Here is a 14,110-nt window from a genome sequence, read left to right as displayed (position 1 = left end):
TAATATGGTGGTGCTCAGGGATGGATTGCTGAGGTGGAAAACAGATGGTGTTTGAAATATTCTTCCAGTAGGGGCAGTAGTTATTTTATTCTGCTATCTCAAAATAGCAGCAAAGGTTGATAAAATGGAGAACTGTGGGATCTTAACTACTGAACTATGATTCAGGAGAAATGGAAAAGGAAAATTCATTTGAATGTATTTTTATACCTCTATATTCTTTGTCTTCCATTTGAACCATGCCATTTGAAAAACTGTGTACCAGAAATAGTTATTTCTTAAGCAATCTTGAAATAAAAATATAAGTCCAAAGGCAGGTAGCAAATGTAATTTAGACACATGAAAGTTCATTTGATGAGAAAATGTAAAAAGGTGAATAAAAGAAACCAGTCCTACACCACCTTCACTACACAGACCAAGGGCCAGGGAGTGTCTTTCCCAGACAAATCTAAGGATACAGCCAGTAAAACCTCTTGCAAGATATTTAAAACAAGATAAAAGCGTTACTTTTCTACTTCTCTAAGTAGCCAGCCAAACTTAATAACCTAGGGCATCATTACACTGAGTAGAGCAAGATTTGAAAACAAAAAGGACAGACATCTTCAGGCATAAAAGAATTCTCCAGATACTCTCCACAAAATGAAGATGTGAAATGCAGATGAAGAAATGGAGTCACCAATGAAATTTAAGGAAAAAACTTCCCTTTGGGCAAGTTATTCCTCTGATTAGGGCTTTTCTAGTTTTTACCTTCCCCAAGTTTTTTTCTGGAGGGAATATTAATGACTCTGGTGGGTGTGGGTTATTTGGCTGATTAAATTCAGTATGAAAATTCTTTGAACTAATGCCTTTATTAAAACTCAAGTGCCACCTACTCAAAAAATTACACCCTGAGGTTAAGGCTTTGAGCTTTGCCACCTGTCACTGCTATCTTTTTGGTGCAACACACTCATGACACACTAAGTTTGTGTGTTCTCAAGCACAGACCCAAAGACATTTTAAACAGTGTAATACTTAGACATATGCTTTCATTTGAGCACCCATTTAATTGCTTTGTTGAACAAAGACAGAGCTGCACACTTTTGAAAATTATACATCAATGACATCATCAAGTATTTCAGGTAGAATATGACAGAAGTAAATTTCCCCTTAGAGGATAAGCAGATAACTAAATAATTCTCCTATATATTAGTGGTGCTAAATGTTGCCAAACCAGTTATTAGTTATATAGTCATACTGGAAGTTATTAGTGCCATGTTGTCATGCTCTGTAATTCACATAACAAAAACATTTAAACAGAGAAGAGTAATAGGAATGAAAGCCTCTAGATAGTAAGAGAAATAAAATTATTCTTTGCAATTTGCTTTATTAACAACAGGGGAAAGAACATGTTCAGCAGCAAAATTGTATCTTTCAGCTGAGAACTTCATTTACCCTCAAAGGTTTATTTTAAGGCCTGTTGAGGGTAAATTTCATTACTTACTGACATTTCAGAAAAATGTAAAAGTTACTGGCAAAATTCTGGAAGTATTTATAATGTGAAAAACATTGAAGATTAACAGGGTGAAAGGGCAGCAAGCTGTATAAATTCACTAGGTTATTTTAAAGTTTCCTTTCTGGTCCCTGAAACACAGAAGGCAAAAGTGGAGTGATATACAAAAATTAGTTCTCCAGAGTTAGGTGGTCATTACTATCACAGTTCTTAGGTTCTGCCAAATCAAACTGGTGCACACCTTTGCTTGCTTTCAGGGAAATTATTATGATAGGCTGAGAAGCACCCTGGAGGGCAATTCAGTTTTTTTTTGGGGGGTCTTTTCTGCGGTATCAGGCTTTTTTCTTAGTTCAGTTCTTCATTGTTCTCAGTTGTGCTCAGATCAGATGTCCATGAAATGTCTCACCATATATCTTTGGCCAGGCTCCACAGGATGGATATTGTTTTCAGCAGTAACTACTAGTTTCAGTAAGTGCTGCTGCAGCCTAAGCTACCTAATATTTGGTTTTATTATTTTTAGTGCTTGATCCTATGAGTCAATGGCTACCCTGTGGCTACATGGTACTGGTTTCCCCATGGTAGCAAAAGTCCTTTGATTGATGACTTTGTGCAACATTATGCAGATGTGCACACAAAAAGAATATATGACTTTTATCAGACAATCTATTATTAGCAGAATATCTCACAAGTTTGAGTAGAGATGCAGGTACATAAAACCAAGAATATGTCAGCATATTTTTAGACAGGTTAATATCTTTCATTTGGCATACATTTACCACAGCTGAATATGAAAGATAAGGGAGTGTTAACAAATGTTTAACTGAATAAGTTTGCCTTACTTCCTGTATTGTCAGAACTGTGGCAGTGATATTAAAAAAAAATAGACAAACCACACAAATTCCAAAATCTTATTCCCTTGCCACAGCTTTATAGCCAGCATTAGACCTACCTTGCATAATATCCACAGCAGAGGAGGACAAGGTGGGACAGGGAGACTTTCAGAAATAACCCACTGTGATATGTTTTATAATATGGTTTCTTCTTTCTAAAATAAGAAATATCGTGACATTCTGGTGACAGGATTATTATTTTATTCTAAAATAATAATATGGTGATATGTTTTATAATACAGTTTCTTCTTTCTAAACAAAACACTTATTCCTTTATAAGGGAATCTAGAACTTGTAATACATTCATGGCAGTCACGTGTGCATTTAGTGAACACCCACGCCCTAAAAAAGGCACAAACAACCTAAGCTTGGTGCCAAGTTCTGACTACAGGCTGCTGAGCTCTTCTTACTCCAAATAAATTGTCTGGACCTAGAAGATCAGGGTGCCTGAAAAAAAGGTGAAATAAACCAGAGCATTGTGCCCATACAAGCCAAGGTCTTGTGTGCAAAACTACAGGGACTCCTTTTTTTCATCTTATTAAGTACTAAGGAGCTGAGACTGAAGTTGTTATGGTACTAATCAGTAAATAGCCAATAACTGTTCTTGTAGTACAGCTAGTCATGGGTTTTAACCCAAAACAGTCCAAGAAATGGGTCTGGATTTTTCAGAGTATGGATCATTCTTGTCTATAGTGAAAAGCAACTTGATGCTTAAAAATGAAGTAGTAAGTATGCTGTCATAGGAATACAGATAAAATGGAACCCTGCAATTGGCTTGCTTTTATTTGATGAGATTATATAGACACTTGGTTTTAGAGGGTAGTGCTTTATATAATCAAAAGGCATTTTGTGCAGTATGTCTAAGTCCCTATAGGAAATATTTAAATATTCAGAATTAATTTTAGGTAGCTACTTAATATGCCCAAATGAATGCAATGCTGCTTTTTTTTTATTTCTGCCTCAAAATATAAAAATATATATATATGACTTTGTGTTAATTGAGTAACTTTATTCCAACTTAACTCTGCTATTTGTGTAATCAGACAAAACAGTCAAGCAGAGTTCTTTTCAAAGTGTAAAGCAAAATATGTAAATCAGTATTTTACCAATTATTTTATACTTCTATGTATATTCTGGTATTTTGTAACATTTTAAGTGTAAATGGCATACAGTTTAGAAATAGTTCACTTGTGTTATACAATACACCTGAAATATTTCTTTTCTTACCCAACAGAAAATCCATGTCTTCAAGAAGACCCTGCAGGCTTTGATCTATCCAATATCATCAACTACACCTCATAACTTTGAAATCTGGACAGCTACAACTCCCACATACTGTTATGAATGTGAAGGCCTCCTTTGGGGCATAGCCAGACAAGGCATGAGATGCACTGAATGTGGTGTCAAATGCCACGAGAAGTGCCAAGACCTCCTAAATGCTGACTGTTTGCAGAGTGAGTATTTCATTATAGCTGAAGTCTTGTATGAATTCACACCTTTTGATTTTGTGTGTATGCTCAGCAATACCTTGAAATGGGGGACCAGATCACCCAAAATCAGTGAAGGTGTGTTGATGGTCCTCAGGTGAGAAGCTAGCCAGAAGCTTTAGGGAAAACCTGCTGTTAGTTTTGTTTTTGTCCTTGAAATCTGTCAAATGCTACTGGGCTTTTACAAAATAATGCTTGCTAACATCAGTGAATTATTTACTTTCCACTGTCTATGGCAATATCTGGAGCAATTTATTACTTGACATGAACCCTCTTTGTTTTACTTAACTTAAAACACAAAAAATGTCAAAGGAAATATTTTTAAAATATTCCTGCTGCTTACTGTAGTCATATTGATGTGCTATATATTAGTCAAAAATATGAAACAGTAAGGACGATCTTGTCCCTTCAAAGTACTAAATACTGTATGTGCAAGGGAAAAAAATTTAGTCAGTAAACCATTTGGCGCTAGAATTAAAGCAAAACAAACTTTGCTTCACTTTTTGCTTGCCTAGCTTGTTTCTAGCCACCACACATTCTTCTGTGAAAATATATCAGGTGTATTGAAACTATTTTTAAATTACAACACAATTACTACACAAGATTCTAAGCAATAGAAAATCAAGACCTGGAAGTTTTCTGGTTTTGGAATGGAATGGGCTTCCATACTCTGGAGTTATTCAACACTGTTCACTGTTGTTATGTTCCAGAGCTTCTACATGCAGGAAAACTATATACATATTTCACTCAGTTCTTCCTTCTTTTCACTGTGTTCTCTGTGTGAGGAGGTGCCATGCAGGATGGATGCTCAAGGTTTGCACTGCTCAGGAATCAATTAAAATTTCCCAGAGCAACTGACCCCATGGACAATAAATCAGTGATCAATGTCTAAATCAAGCTTCCTAATCATACTAATTGTGATTCTGCACTGTGGTTGAAACTGGGCTGCTGTCCCCTGGCCCATATCACCAGCCCAAACAACTGAGTCTTAAAAGAACAAAACCTCTACAAGGCAAATTGCAGATAAAATATTTAACAAGCCTAAGGGATCCCACTCTTCTCATTAGTATGCAAATGTTTCTGAGCATCCTATCATATTTTTTGCAACAGATTAATTGTTCAGCGTTCATAGTATATTGCTTTGAAAATTTCGTGTTCCTTGTTCTCCATTGAAAAAATGAATTGACCAATTGGTGAAATCTCTGTTCCTGAGAAAGCTGATGCTAACAGTGTCATAAAGTGAAATGTAGTTATTTTTATCATAGTTGTTCTTTTGCCCACCTTGTAATCAGTAGGATGTATTCACCTTCAAACTTCTGTGATTTTTTTTTAATATATAATGATTGCTAATGTAGGCTGTAGAAATTCACATCTCAAGATCTTTGGGGTCAATATATAAACTTGTTCTAAATTAGATTTAGAAAGAGAACAGTAGCACTTTCATTAGCTCTCTCATCTTCAATAAGACATCCTTTCTAGTACTAGGTGCAATATTAAATTAGAATTTATTTCAATCATGTTGAGTTTGTATCAGTCCCTAGGGTGAAAGGAGCTTGTTAACTTGCTGTGCAATGTAAGTTACACTATTGTCTTAATTAGTTTGATCAATACTGCATGAAAAGAGTTGTTGATAGACAGTAGTAGAGATTGTTAGCAATAGGAGATGTAAAACTAGTTGCAATAAATGAGTATAAAGAGAAAGATATTTACTTAAAGTTGTGTTTTAACACATATTTCAGTGTTATCTGTACTGTCTCAAAAATCAACAAGGTTTCTAACAGGAATATGTTATTGCCATTCAGATTGTGCCCAGGGTTTATCATTCAGTTATGTTGTTGCATTTCTGCTTTTTAAGGGCAGAAAATAAGAGAAAATGAAAAAAAGTCCCCTCCTGCATCTTCTGAAAATGACCTGTCATGTTTTCCAGACAGCTCAGCAATCATCTCTTTTATAATAAAATCACTGGAGAATTTTTTAACTGGTGTTTTGTTTTATGGTAGCACATAATTCTATTTCTACTAATTCCTAATTTTTCAGTCTGGATAATCTTTAATCGCTAGAATTTTAGTCTTCCACATTCAAAAAGATTAGGTACTCTGACCAAGAGATTTTCAAGATTTCTCAAGATTTAGTAGCCACCAAAAACTCCTTGAAGAAGCCATATAATTCAGCCTTTTGGCAGTCTGAGATCACTTGTATCTGATATTTCAACCCACACTTTTTCCACAGTAGTGATTGACACTGAATAGTATTGGTTTAATAAATAATTTTATGTATAACACATAACACTGATGGAAGATGACTATTAACCCCTTCCTTGTGTTAAAATAAATCAACTGATAATTTTAGATATCACAAAGAATATATATGAGGTATTATTCAGGTGAAAGAAAGATCTCCTTCAGGTACTGCTGCACCAAGAGTTAACTGGAGACCTTAGAGAAGAAAAAGAACAAAGTTAATTTTCCATAACAATGGTGACCTTTTCTCTCATTTCAGGAGCAGCTGAGAAAAGTTCCAAACATGGTGCAGAAGACAAAACACAGAATATTATTAGTGCTATGAAGGAAAGAATGAAGATTAGAGAGAAAAATAGACCAGAGGTGTTTGAAGTGATCCAGGAAATGTTTAATATTTCTAAAGAAGATTTTGCACAATATACAAAAGCAGCAAAACAAAGTGTTTTGGATGGAACATCCAAATGGTCAGCAAAAATAACTATCACAGGTAATTTTCTTCTGTTCTAAGAGCTCTTTCTTTCCTACTTTCCTGATTCAGGAGCAAGACTTTTTTATAAGTAGAGACAGACTGTGTGTTCAATTGCATACTTGGTGCATATAAAAACAGTGGAATTTATAGGATGCCAACTGCAAGAGTTGAGTTTTAAGTTGCCAAAACCACTTTATATTCTATTGCTATAGGAAGGAAGACAAGTAAAAATAATGTATCTCCTTTACCTCCTACCAATATCTTCTGTGATAAGGATGAGATTTTTGCCACCAACTGCAAGAGTTTAAGTTCACAAAAAAAAAGGCTTGGAGTGATTAAAAAAACCTTTGAGCTTGTAATTCCAGATCCCATTGGTTTTGAAACTTATTATCCATTCATGTTGCTTGACTAAGGTGCTGATTTTAGACATGCTGATGTTGCATAATTCTGCTCACTCCAAACATATTCCAGATGGCTTCCAATTGCATTAGCCTGGTTGCTCATGAAGATTTCCAGGTCCTCTGACTTGAACATTTCAGTTTTTGGACTAAAACCTCAGCATAAATGGAGGCTATTCTGAAGGGTGAGAGGTGGTGCATGAAACTCAAAAGAATAATTATGGAATTTTGGGACTGTCACCAAGCACTAGGGACATATTTAATTCATGTATTTATTTTTAGTTTTACCTCTAAAGGATACTGAAGGCTGTCTAGTGTTCAGGGCACTATGCACATACAGTTTGATCATTGAAGACTTTTGCTAGACTGTCCCTTCATTCTACTACATAAGTAGGAGAGGGGATACTTCCTTGCCTTCTAAAAGTTTCCCTGTGGATTTTGAGTGAATGGGGAAGACAAAATATGCTATTTTATTCCTAAGAGTGTTTTCAGAAATTGAATGTGTTAAAGAATAGCAGAATTTTACTTCTTTCACTAAAGTCAGCACATATGACTAAACCTACACCAAGAGCTGATCTGCTGAGCAAGGTGCCATTTTTAGGTAATTGTTTTCTGAGCATGCCAAGGGAGCTTCATTATCCAAGATGATTGACATTAGAGAATGTTAACTCAATGTTACCACTGAGATGATTTTAAAAATGTGTGCAAAATAACAAAGCCAACTGCTGCTGAATGGTAAGAGCCAAGAGCAAGTGCTTTAGCTGCAGTTCTCTGGTTTGGTAGGCTGCTCTTTGAGAGTTCTGCTTTCTCCTGAGGTTTCCACTTTTATGAATTATGATGGAAAATTGAATTGTATGTATTTATTTTTGCCACTAAATTCATATCTATTAACTCTACACCCACACTAACTGTCAGAAAGGATAGCAAATACATAAACAGTTGATGATAATTGATCTGAACTATCACCTTCTCTGCGATAGCATAGAAAGTATTCTAAAAGTCATGGTTCATCTCTTAAGAGAACAAATGGCAGCAATGTCCCTCATGTTTAGTTCCATAAGCCACAGGGAACTGTGGAATATATATTTTTTTATATTATTGGAGGTTTTACCTTGGAAATGTTAGTTTGGCTCTTTGGAGAAATTTTGGAATTTTTTATTTATTTATTTACTGGAGGCAGGGAACTTTAGGGAACTATCAGACTCAAGACAAGTTATGCAACATTATATTCCTTGCCATTTTGACTGAACCAAAGTTTGAGAAAAGTATGTGAATTATGTGTGAAAAGTATTTGTTTGGTGCTCAGTAGTGAATCTTTTTAATTATTACTCCATTAAACTATATTTTTAAATATTATACAATCCAGAAGGGTAATTTAGACAAACCTTGTCAGTCTCCAGAGTTACAGACATTGGGAAAATAATCCAGAAACCTTTTCTTCAGGATCCCTCACAGTGAGGCCTTTGTTTCCTGTTGCTGGTGTCATTCTCATTTACTTCTTGGCAATAAAGGCTATGGGGGCTAAAGCACATTTCTCTCCTTTGTTGCAGTTCTTTGTGCTCAGGGCTTACAGGCCAAGGACAAAACTGGCTCGAGTGACCCATATGTTACTGTGCAAGTTGGCAAAAACAAGCGAAGAACAAAAACTATTTTTGGGAATTTGAATCCAGTATGGGATGAAAAATTCTATTTGTGAGTAGAGAAATGCTGTTGATATTGCTTTTTTTAATCTACATTGAGATAATATAACTCTACCAAGTGAAATGTTGGCTTAATTTGAAAACATGTTTTGTCTGCACTATACATATTTATAGCATTATGAAATTAGCAAGTTCTGAATGGAGAAAGCATCAAAACTTATTGTGTCTTTATCTTACAGTGATCATGCAGCTTATAATTAAGTCTTTTTTGGGATCTGTTGGTGGTGTCTAATTATTCTAGTCTTTAAGGGAACTTAAGTAACAGTTTTTATACTTCAACCTTACATACCAAGTATTGTATTAGAAATGCTTTCTTATATGCCAGATACTGACCATGCAAGGTAAATGTGTTTTTATTTGACACTGTGATTCTCTGAGGTGTAACTAGGGAATTTGGTAGTAACTGTTGTGCTCCAGGCTCAGGGTTGGTATGTTTGTAATGTCCATACTTTTAGAGAGCATTGTCTGAGAGTCAATTATAGAGAGTACCATATGATGACATTGTTTAGTTTATTGTCATATTTCTTTCCTCCTATAAAGAGGGAAGGAGTTGTCACTATTCCTATCTACATAAACTGTGCAGACAGTTTCTGTGAAGGTTCAGGCATTTGAAATAGAGCCCTGCTTTCTTTGAGAAGATGCAATGTCAAAACATGACACGTTAACTTCTTACAATCTGGTACTTCCCTGGTTTTTGGGCAAAATCTGCTACTTTATTGAGGAGGAGGTTATTGTTTCGGTTGAGTGTGAAAGAGTTGTGGTCCAAGATGCTGCTTCTATTTGTCTGTAAAAGGAACTAGAGAATGCCAGCTGAATTAAACAATGTATGCCATTCCTTTGACAGTTTCTAACACTTGTTTAGAAATGAATAGGTACTTCAGAGAAAAGACACCTAGAAACTTTTTACAAGCTACTTCTATCCAGAAAGCATTTTCTTTTTAAGTTAGCTGCATTACTGTGGTAACAGTTGGTGTCATACCTCACTGAATGGCTTTGAGTGTCCAAAAGCAGGAGATAATTACTTTCTGGCACTTTAACTGTAGGAATTGCATAATGTCAAAAATTGGATGAGCAATTCAGAAAATTTCATAGAAAGTTTGTTGAATGTAGTTTCTCGAAGATGAGAGCCAGGCTACAATAAAGTCCCTGGAAACTTGAAAATATTCAAGTTTTTTCCCCAGCACTAAGTATTATTATCATCTACTGCCCTAGGAATAATATTTATACCCCACTCCCAAACCTTACTATAGCATGTACCTCCTGAGCAGCTGCTATGCACTGAATACATTTTCCAACATTTTAAAAGCACATGTGTTTTCTGAAATAATCTCCCTGACTTATTTAATGCTTTCGATTTCAGCTGAAAGTATATGAGAATTTCTAAATTGTATTAAATAAACTATAAATGTTTAACCAGAAGATTAAATCTAAAGTAAATCAATATAACTATTTAATTGACTCAGGAAATGTTTAAATGTTATTTAAATTAGGCTCTATTAGTGGCAATTGATATTTAAATCCTGTTGAAAATCTAATATTAACCATCACTATAACTTTTAAATTATAAAATTTAGAAATAAGATGTCTCAAAAATCTTACAATCTTATGCATACTTATCATACCAAAACATGTTTTCAAATCTTCCCATCTGTTCCAAAATAAGGACTTGGAAAAAACATTGGCTCCCCACTGTGCATTTGCTCTGTCATAGCACATGGAGTGAGGGCAGTGTTCCTGTTCTTAGAACCACACATGACCCAGATATGATTGCATGGCAACAGTGAGAGAATGTTTATGCCAAAATGCAGTCTGACCCCCTGCTAAATGACCATGGGACACTGGCATAGATTTGAGCAGGGGACCTCATAAAGCATAACTAAAATAGAGCTTTCTGGTGCACAAGGTAGAGAAGTAAATAGGCCAGCAGATTTTCATGTAATGAATGTAACATAGGTGCTAAGGGCTTTGATTCTTTCTCCTGGCATTATTAGAAATGAGATAACAGAGAAGTTTGGGGGCTTTTTCAATGAGACATCAGTGATAGGAGAGTTTCTTTCAATGCCAGAGCAAAGGAAGGGTCCTGCAGCTGTCACCTTCTCTTTCTGGTTGAGTGTGGCATTTGATACAGGAAAAGGGACTGCATTTTCTTTTTTTTTTTTTTAATTACAGGAAGAAATATTTTGGCTGTATAGTTTCCAGCTTTGTAGAAACCTTTTTCTTGATACATATTGATATAATAAAAGCCTACTCTTGTTCTTTTCTTGACTATTTTCAATAGCTGGGTCCTGACATACAGAAATCAGTTTTTTCTGACAGTGTTGTCTAGGCTAGCACACATCTCCAAATTACCCTGCTCACTTGGCAGGTACCACGTTTCTTCTGACCATTCATAAATACCTCAGATACAATTGTGTAATATAGACATCTTTCAAATAACTGGATGATTATTTTACATTATTTATTTTTCCTAATTTGGCTGTCACTAAGACAGCATAAGGGCTCTAATAAATATCTTCATTGGATTTATATTGCTACCCTTCAGTGCATGAAAACATTTGCTCAAACTGATTTCAGTCATCCAGCTGTAGATGTTCCTTCTTCAGAGTTACTGTAAAGCATGGCACTTGCACACTATTAATTCTGAAATAAATTATTAGTGGATTCATTTTAAGCAATATTTACTGTCAGTGGCCAAAAGAACTTCACCAAAGTCCCTTTCAACTGTTATTTTGTACATTCTTGATCAGCTGAACTGACTTTTAAAAAATATTATCTTCACAGCACCTGAAGATGAGTGGTTAACTGCTTAAATGGTGCTCCAGTTTCTAGTAATATCTAAACACAGTTTTGCCAAAATTGTTGAAATAGCTCAAGGATTGCCTCCTAGGCAAGAGTATATAACAGAGAATTGTATTACATAAAACCAATTGAGTAATAAAACCTTCACATTAGTTTACTTGATTCATCTATTCCAAAAGTTCTTCAATAATCAGCCTGAAACATTCTGCTAATTAAAATAACTGTATCTCACAGCCTCAGCCCAAATCAAGAGAGCAGAACACCTCTAAGAAGCAATTCCAATGATAAATTGTTTGTTCAGTGATTATATTTTTCAGGTTTAGAGTACAGCGTACATGGTCTGAGTCTTTTTTTCAAATTGCTGTCAGTCGAGATTAATTATACAACTCTCTTTTTGTTATGACAGAGTAAAATAATGCAAGAAAAAGCATAATTAGTCTCATTCTACTTTATCAGAAAGCATGCCCGTGACAACACTGCTAAAGAATTGGGACTGTCCAGACTAGAGAAGAGACAAGTAGTGGAGGTAAGGATGTCTTTAAACACATCCTTTCTCCTGCAAAGAGGAAAGGAATAATCTATTTTCCATGCTTACTGTTATAGTAGAACAAGAATTATAGAACTAGTAATAGTATAATAGAACAAGTAATAGCCACAAATTACATTTAGAGAGGTTTAAATCAGACTTCAGAAAAAGTTTGCCAACAGTGGGGCTAATGAAATTCTGGGAGACATACCCTGAGGGACCATGGAACTGTCTCTGAACACCTTAAGAACAAAGTGGACATAGCAATGGCGTGGATCTGGTCCTGGATTGCAGTAATGGCAATAATAATAAACATGAGGGTAATAATAGCAATAAGTGGCTTCCTGAACTTACTGAGGGTAGCACAGTACGACTTAGTTGTCATTTTAACACTGGGCGCAGATCTCTTAGAGGATATGTACAATAAAATCATGCCAGTGCATCAAATAGTAAATTTACATTGGGGTACTGTTGTAAAGATACTTTTTTATTCCATTTTTATTACTCTAACCATTAGAATAAGCTGGAATTCTCTGAGGATTATTTCATGTCTGTGTGGCATGCTGGAAATGCAGAAGTAATGTAGTGTCACCAGATTGTTGGCAAATTATTAAAACTGTCTCTTCTGTCTTGCATCTCTCAATAGACTGCGTATACTCTAGTTTTCAGAAACATCAGTACCCTCTATTCTCTGTGTGCTAGAGAAAATTCATTTCTTGTCTTCCTCTATCACACTTCTGTGAATGCTTTTACTGAGCACATAAAGCAGAGTGGCTAGAAGAGGAGCACTGAAACAAGCATATGTTGTCAAGCCTTTAATTCCCTGGGCTGATTTTCCTAGAGTAAACAGAAGTAGGAATTCCACGCAGAGCTTCTGGACAGATGTTAGCAGTGACTAAAGCAGAACATGCATGTCGTTCCAGAGGACTGTTTCTGAGTCTGGGCAGGTGAGCAGGATCATTCAGAGACAGCTCTGGAACTTTAGCAGTAGCTCCCGGCAGTCACACTGCCACAGGGCAGGCCAGGAGGAAATATTTGCTCATCCACTCTTCAGTTTTTAAACACAAATCCATGCTATTTTTGTGGTCCTGAACAGGAACATTACAAAAGTAGCAGAGCTGACTCTCTGCTGAAGTTTTGACACAAAGATGAGCACGAGTTAACACATTGGTTGGGCCAGGTCTCACCACGTTTCACTAACCTAAGATTAAAGGAGAAAAGGATGCTGAGGACAACGGAGGAGATCAGGGAATCCTGACCATCTAAATAAATATTTCTTTATCAACTAAGTGTGTATCAGAGGGAAATTTATGTCGTCTCAGAAGAATAGAAATATGATGTTGTGCTGAAGTACACAATGACTTTTTATATGCAGCATCTGCCAGAGAATCAAAGCAGGAATAAGATTCTGTTAAAAGCACAGGTATGGTGATGAGGGTGACATAAATGCCTCACCAGTGACAGATCTCCCTATGTCACTATAGAAATCCCCTGTCAATTATTTCTGTTGGGTGCACAGCTAAATGCAATGCAGGACTTTAGCAATGTTAAGTAGTAACTTAGAGCTACATTTTGGGAGAATTAAATAGCCTAGTTTCTTAAGGCAGCAATGCTTATCTGGTTCACCTCTATCTTCTTATATTTTGTATGTTCTTGCAAGTAGCTTTTGAATTTTGTGATTAGTTAGAGAAATTTCCCAGATTGCCAAATAGTATGTCTGTCATGTTCTATGAAAATATGTGGTTAGAGAGAGATGAGATACTAACTGTCCTCAGTATGAGTTCATCCCATAACAGATACCAGGAGTTCACATAAAGGGGTAATTTATGAAAACCCCAGCTATGGGAGAAGATTCAGTTAGGTGATTGTAGTTGGTTGGATGTCAGGGAAGCCAGTAATAAGACAAAAGGAAACTGCACTCTATTAGTTTTGCTAATCACAGAGCAGTGTGCATTTTAATTACCAGAATTATCTGCAGAGTTCAAATCTGGAATACAGACAGACACAAGGATTTCTGTGATACTGAATGGTGTCACAGTGTGGCAGAGTAAAAGCTGTGCATGCCATTTTTAGTGTCTGATTGGCCTTGAAAATAATAATACCATTTACAGCACT

The 14,110-nt window shown here is 35.8% G+C and overlaps 1 protein-coding gene across 1 annotated transcript in view; it reads left to right on the top strand.

Annotated features, from left to right (window-relative positions):
* The window catches only part of UNC13C (unc-13 homolog C), a 133,301-nt gene that overhangs the window by 40,007 nt on the left and 79,184 nt on the right, over window positions 1-14,110 (top strand). The window contains exons 8-10 of the mRNA XM_030955466.1: window positions 3,611-3,830; window positions 6,363-6,590; window positions 8,521-8,662. Coding sequence (XP_030811326.1) covers window positions 3,611-3,830; window positions 6,363-6,590; window positions 8,521-8,662 — 590 coding nt within the window. The remainder of the gene's footprint in view (window positions 1-3,610; window positions 3,831-6,362; window positions 6,591-8,520; window positions 8,663-14,110) is intronic.

This window comes from Camarhynchus parvulus, chromosome 10 (genome assembly GCF_901933205.1).
Source record: "Camarhynchus parvulus chromosome 10, STF_HiC, whole genome shotgun sequence".
Lineage (NCBI taxonomy): Eukaryota > Metazoa > Chordata > Aves > Passeriformes > Thraupidae > Camarhynchus > Camarhynchus parvulus.
Note: the sequence above shows the minus strand (reverse complement) of the source record. Positions and strands in the feature narration are given on the sequence as shown.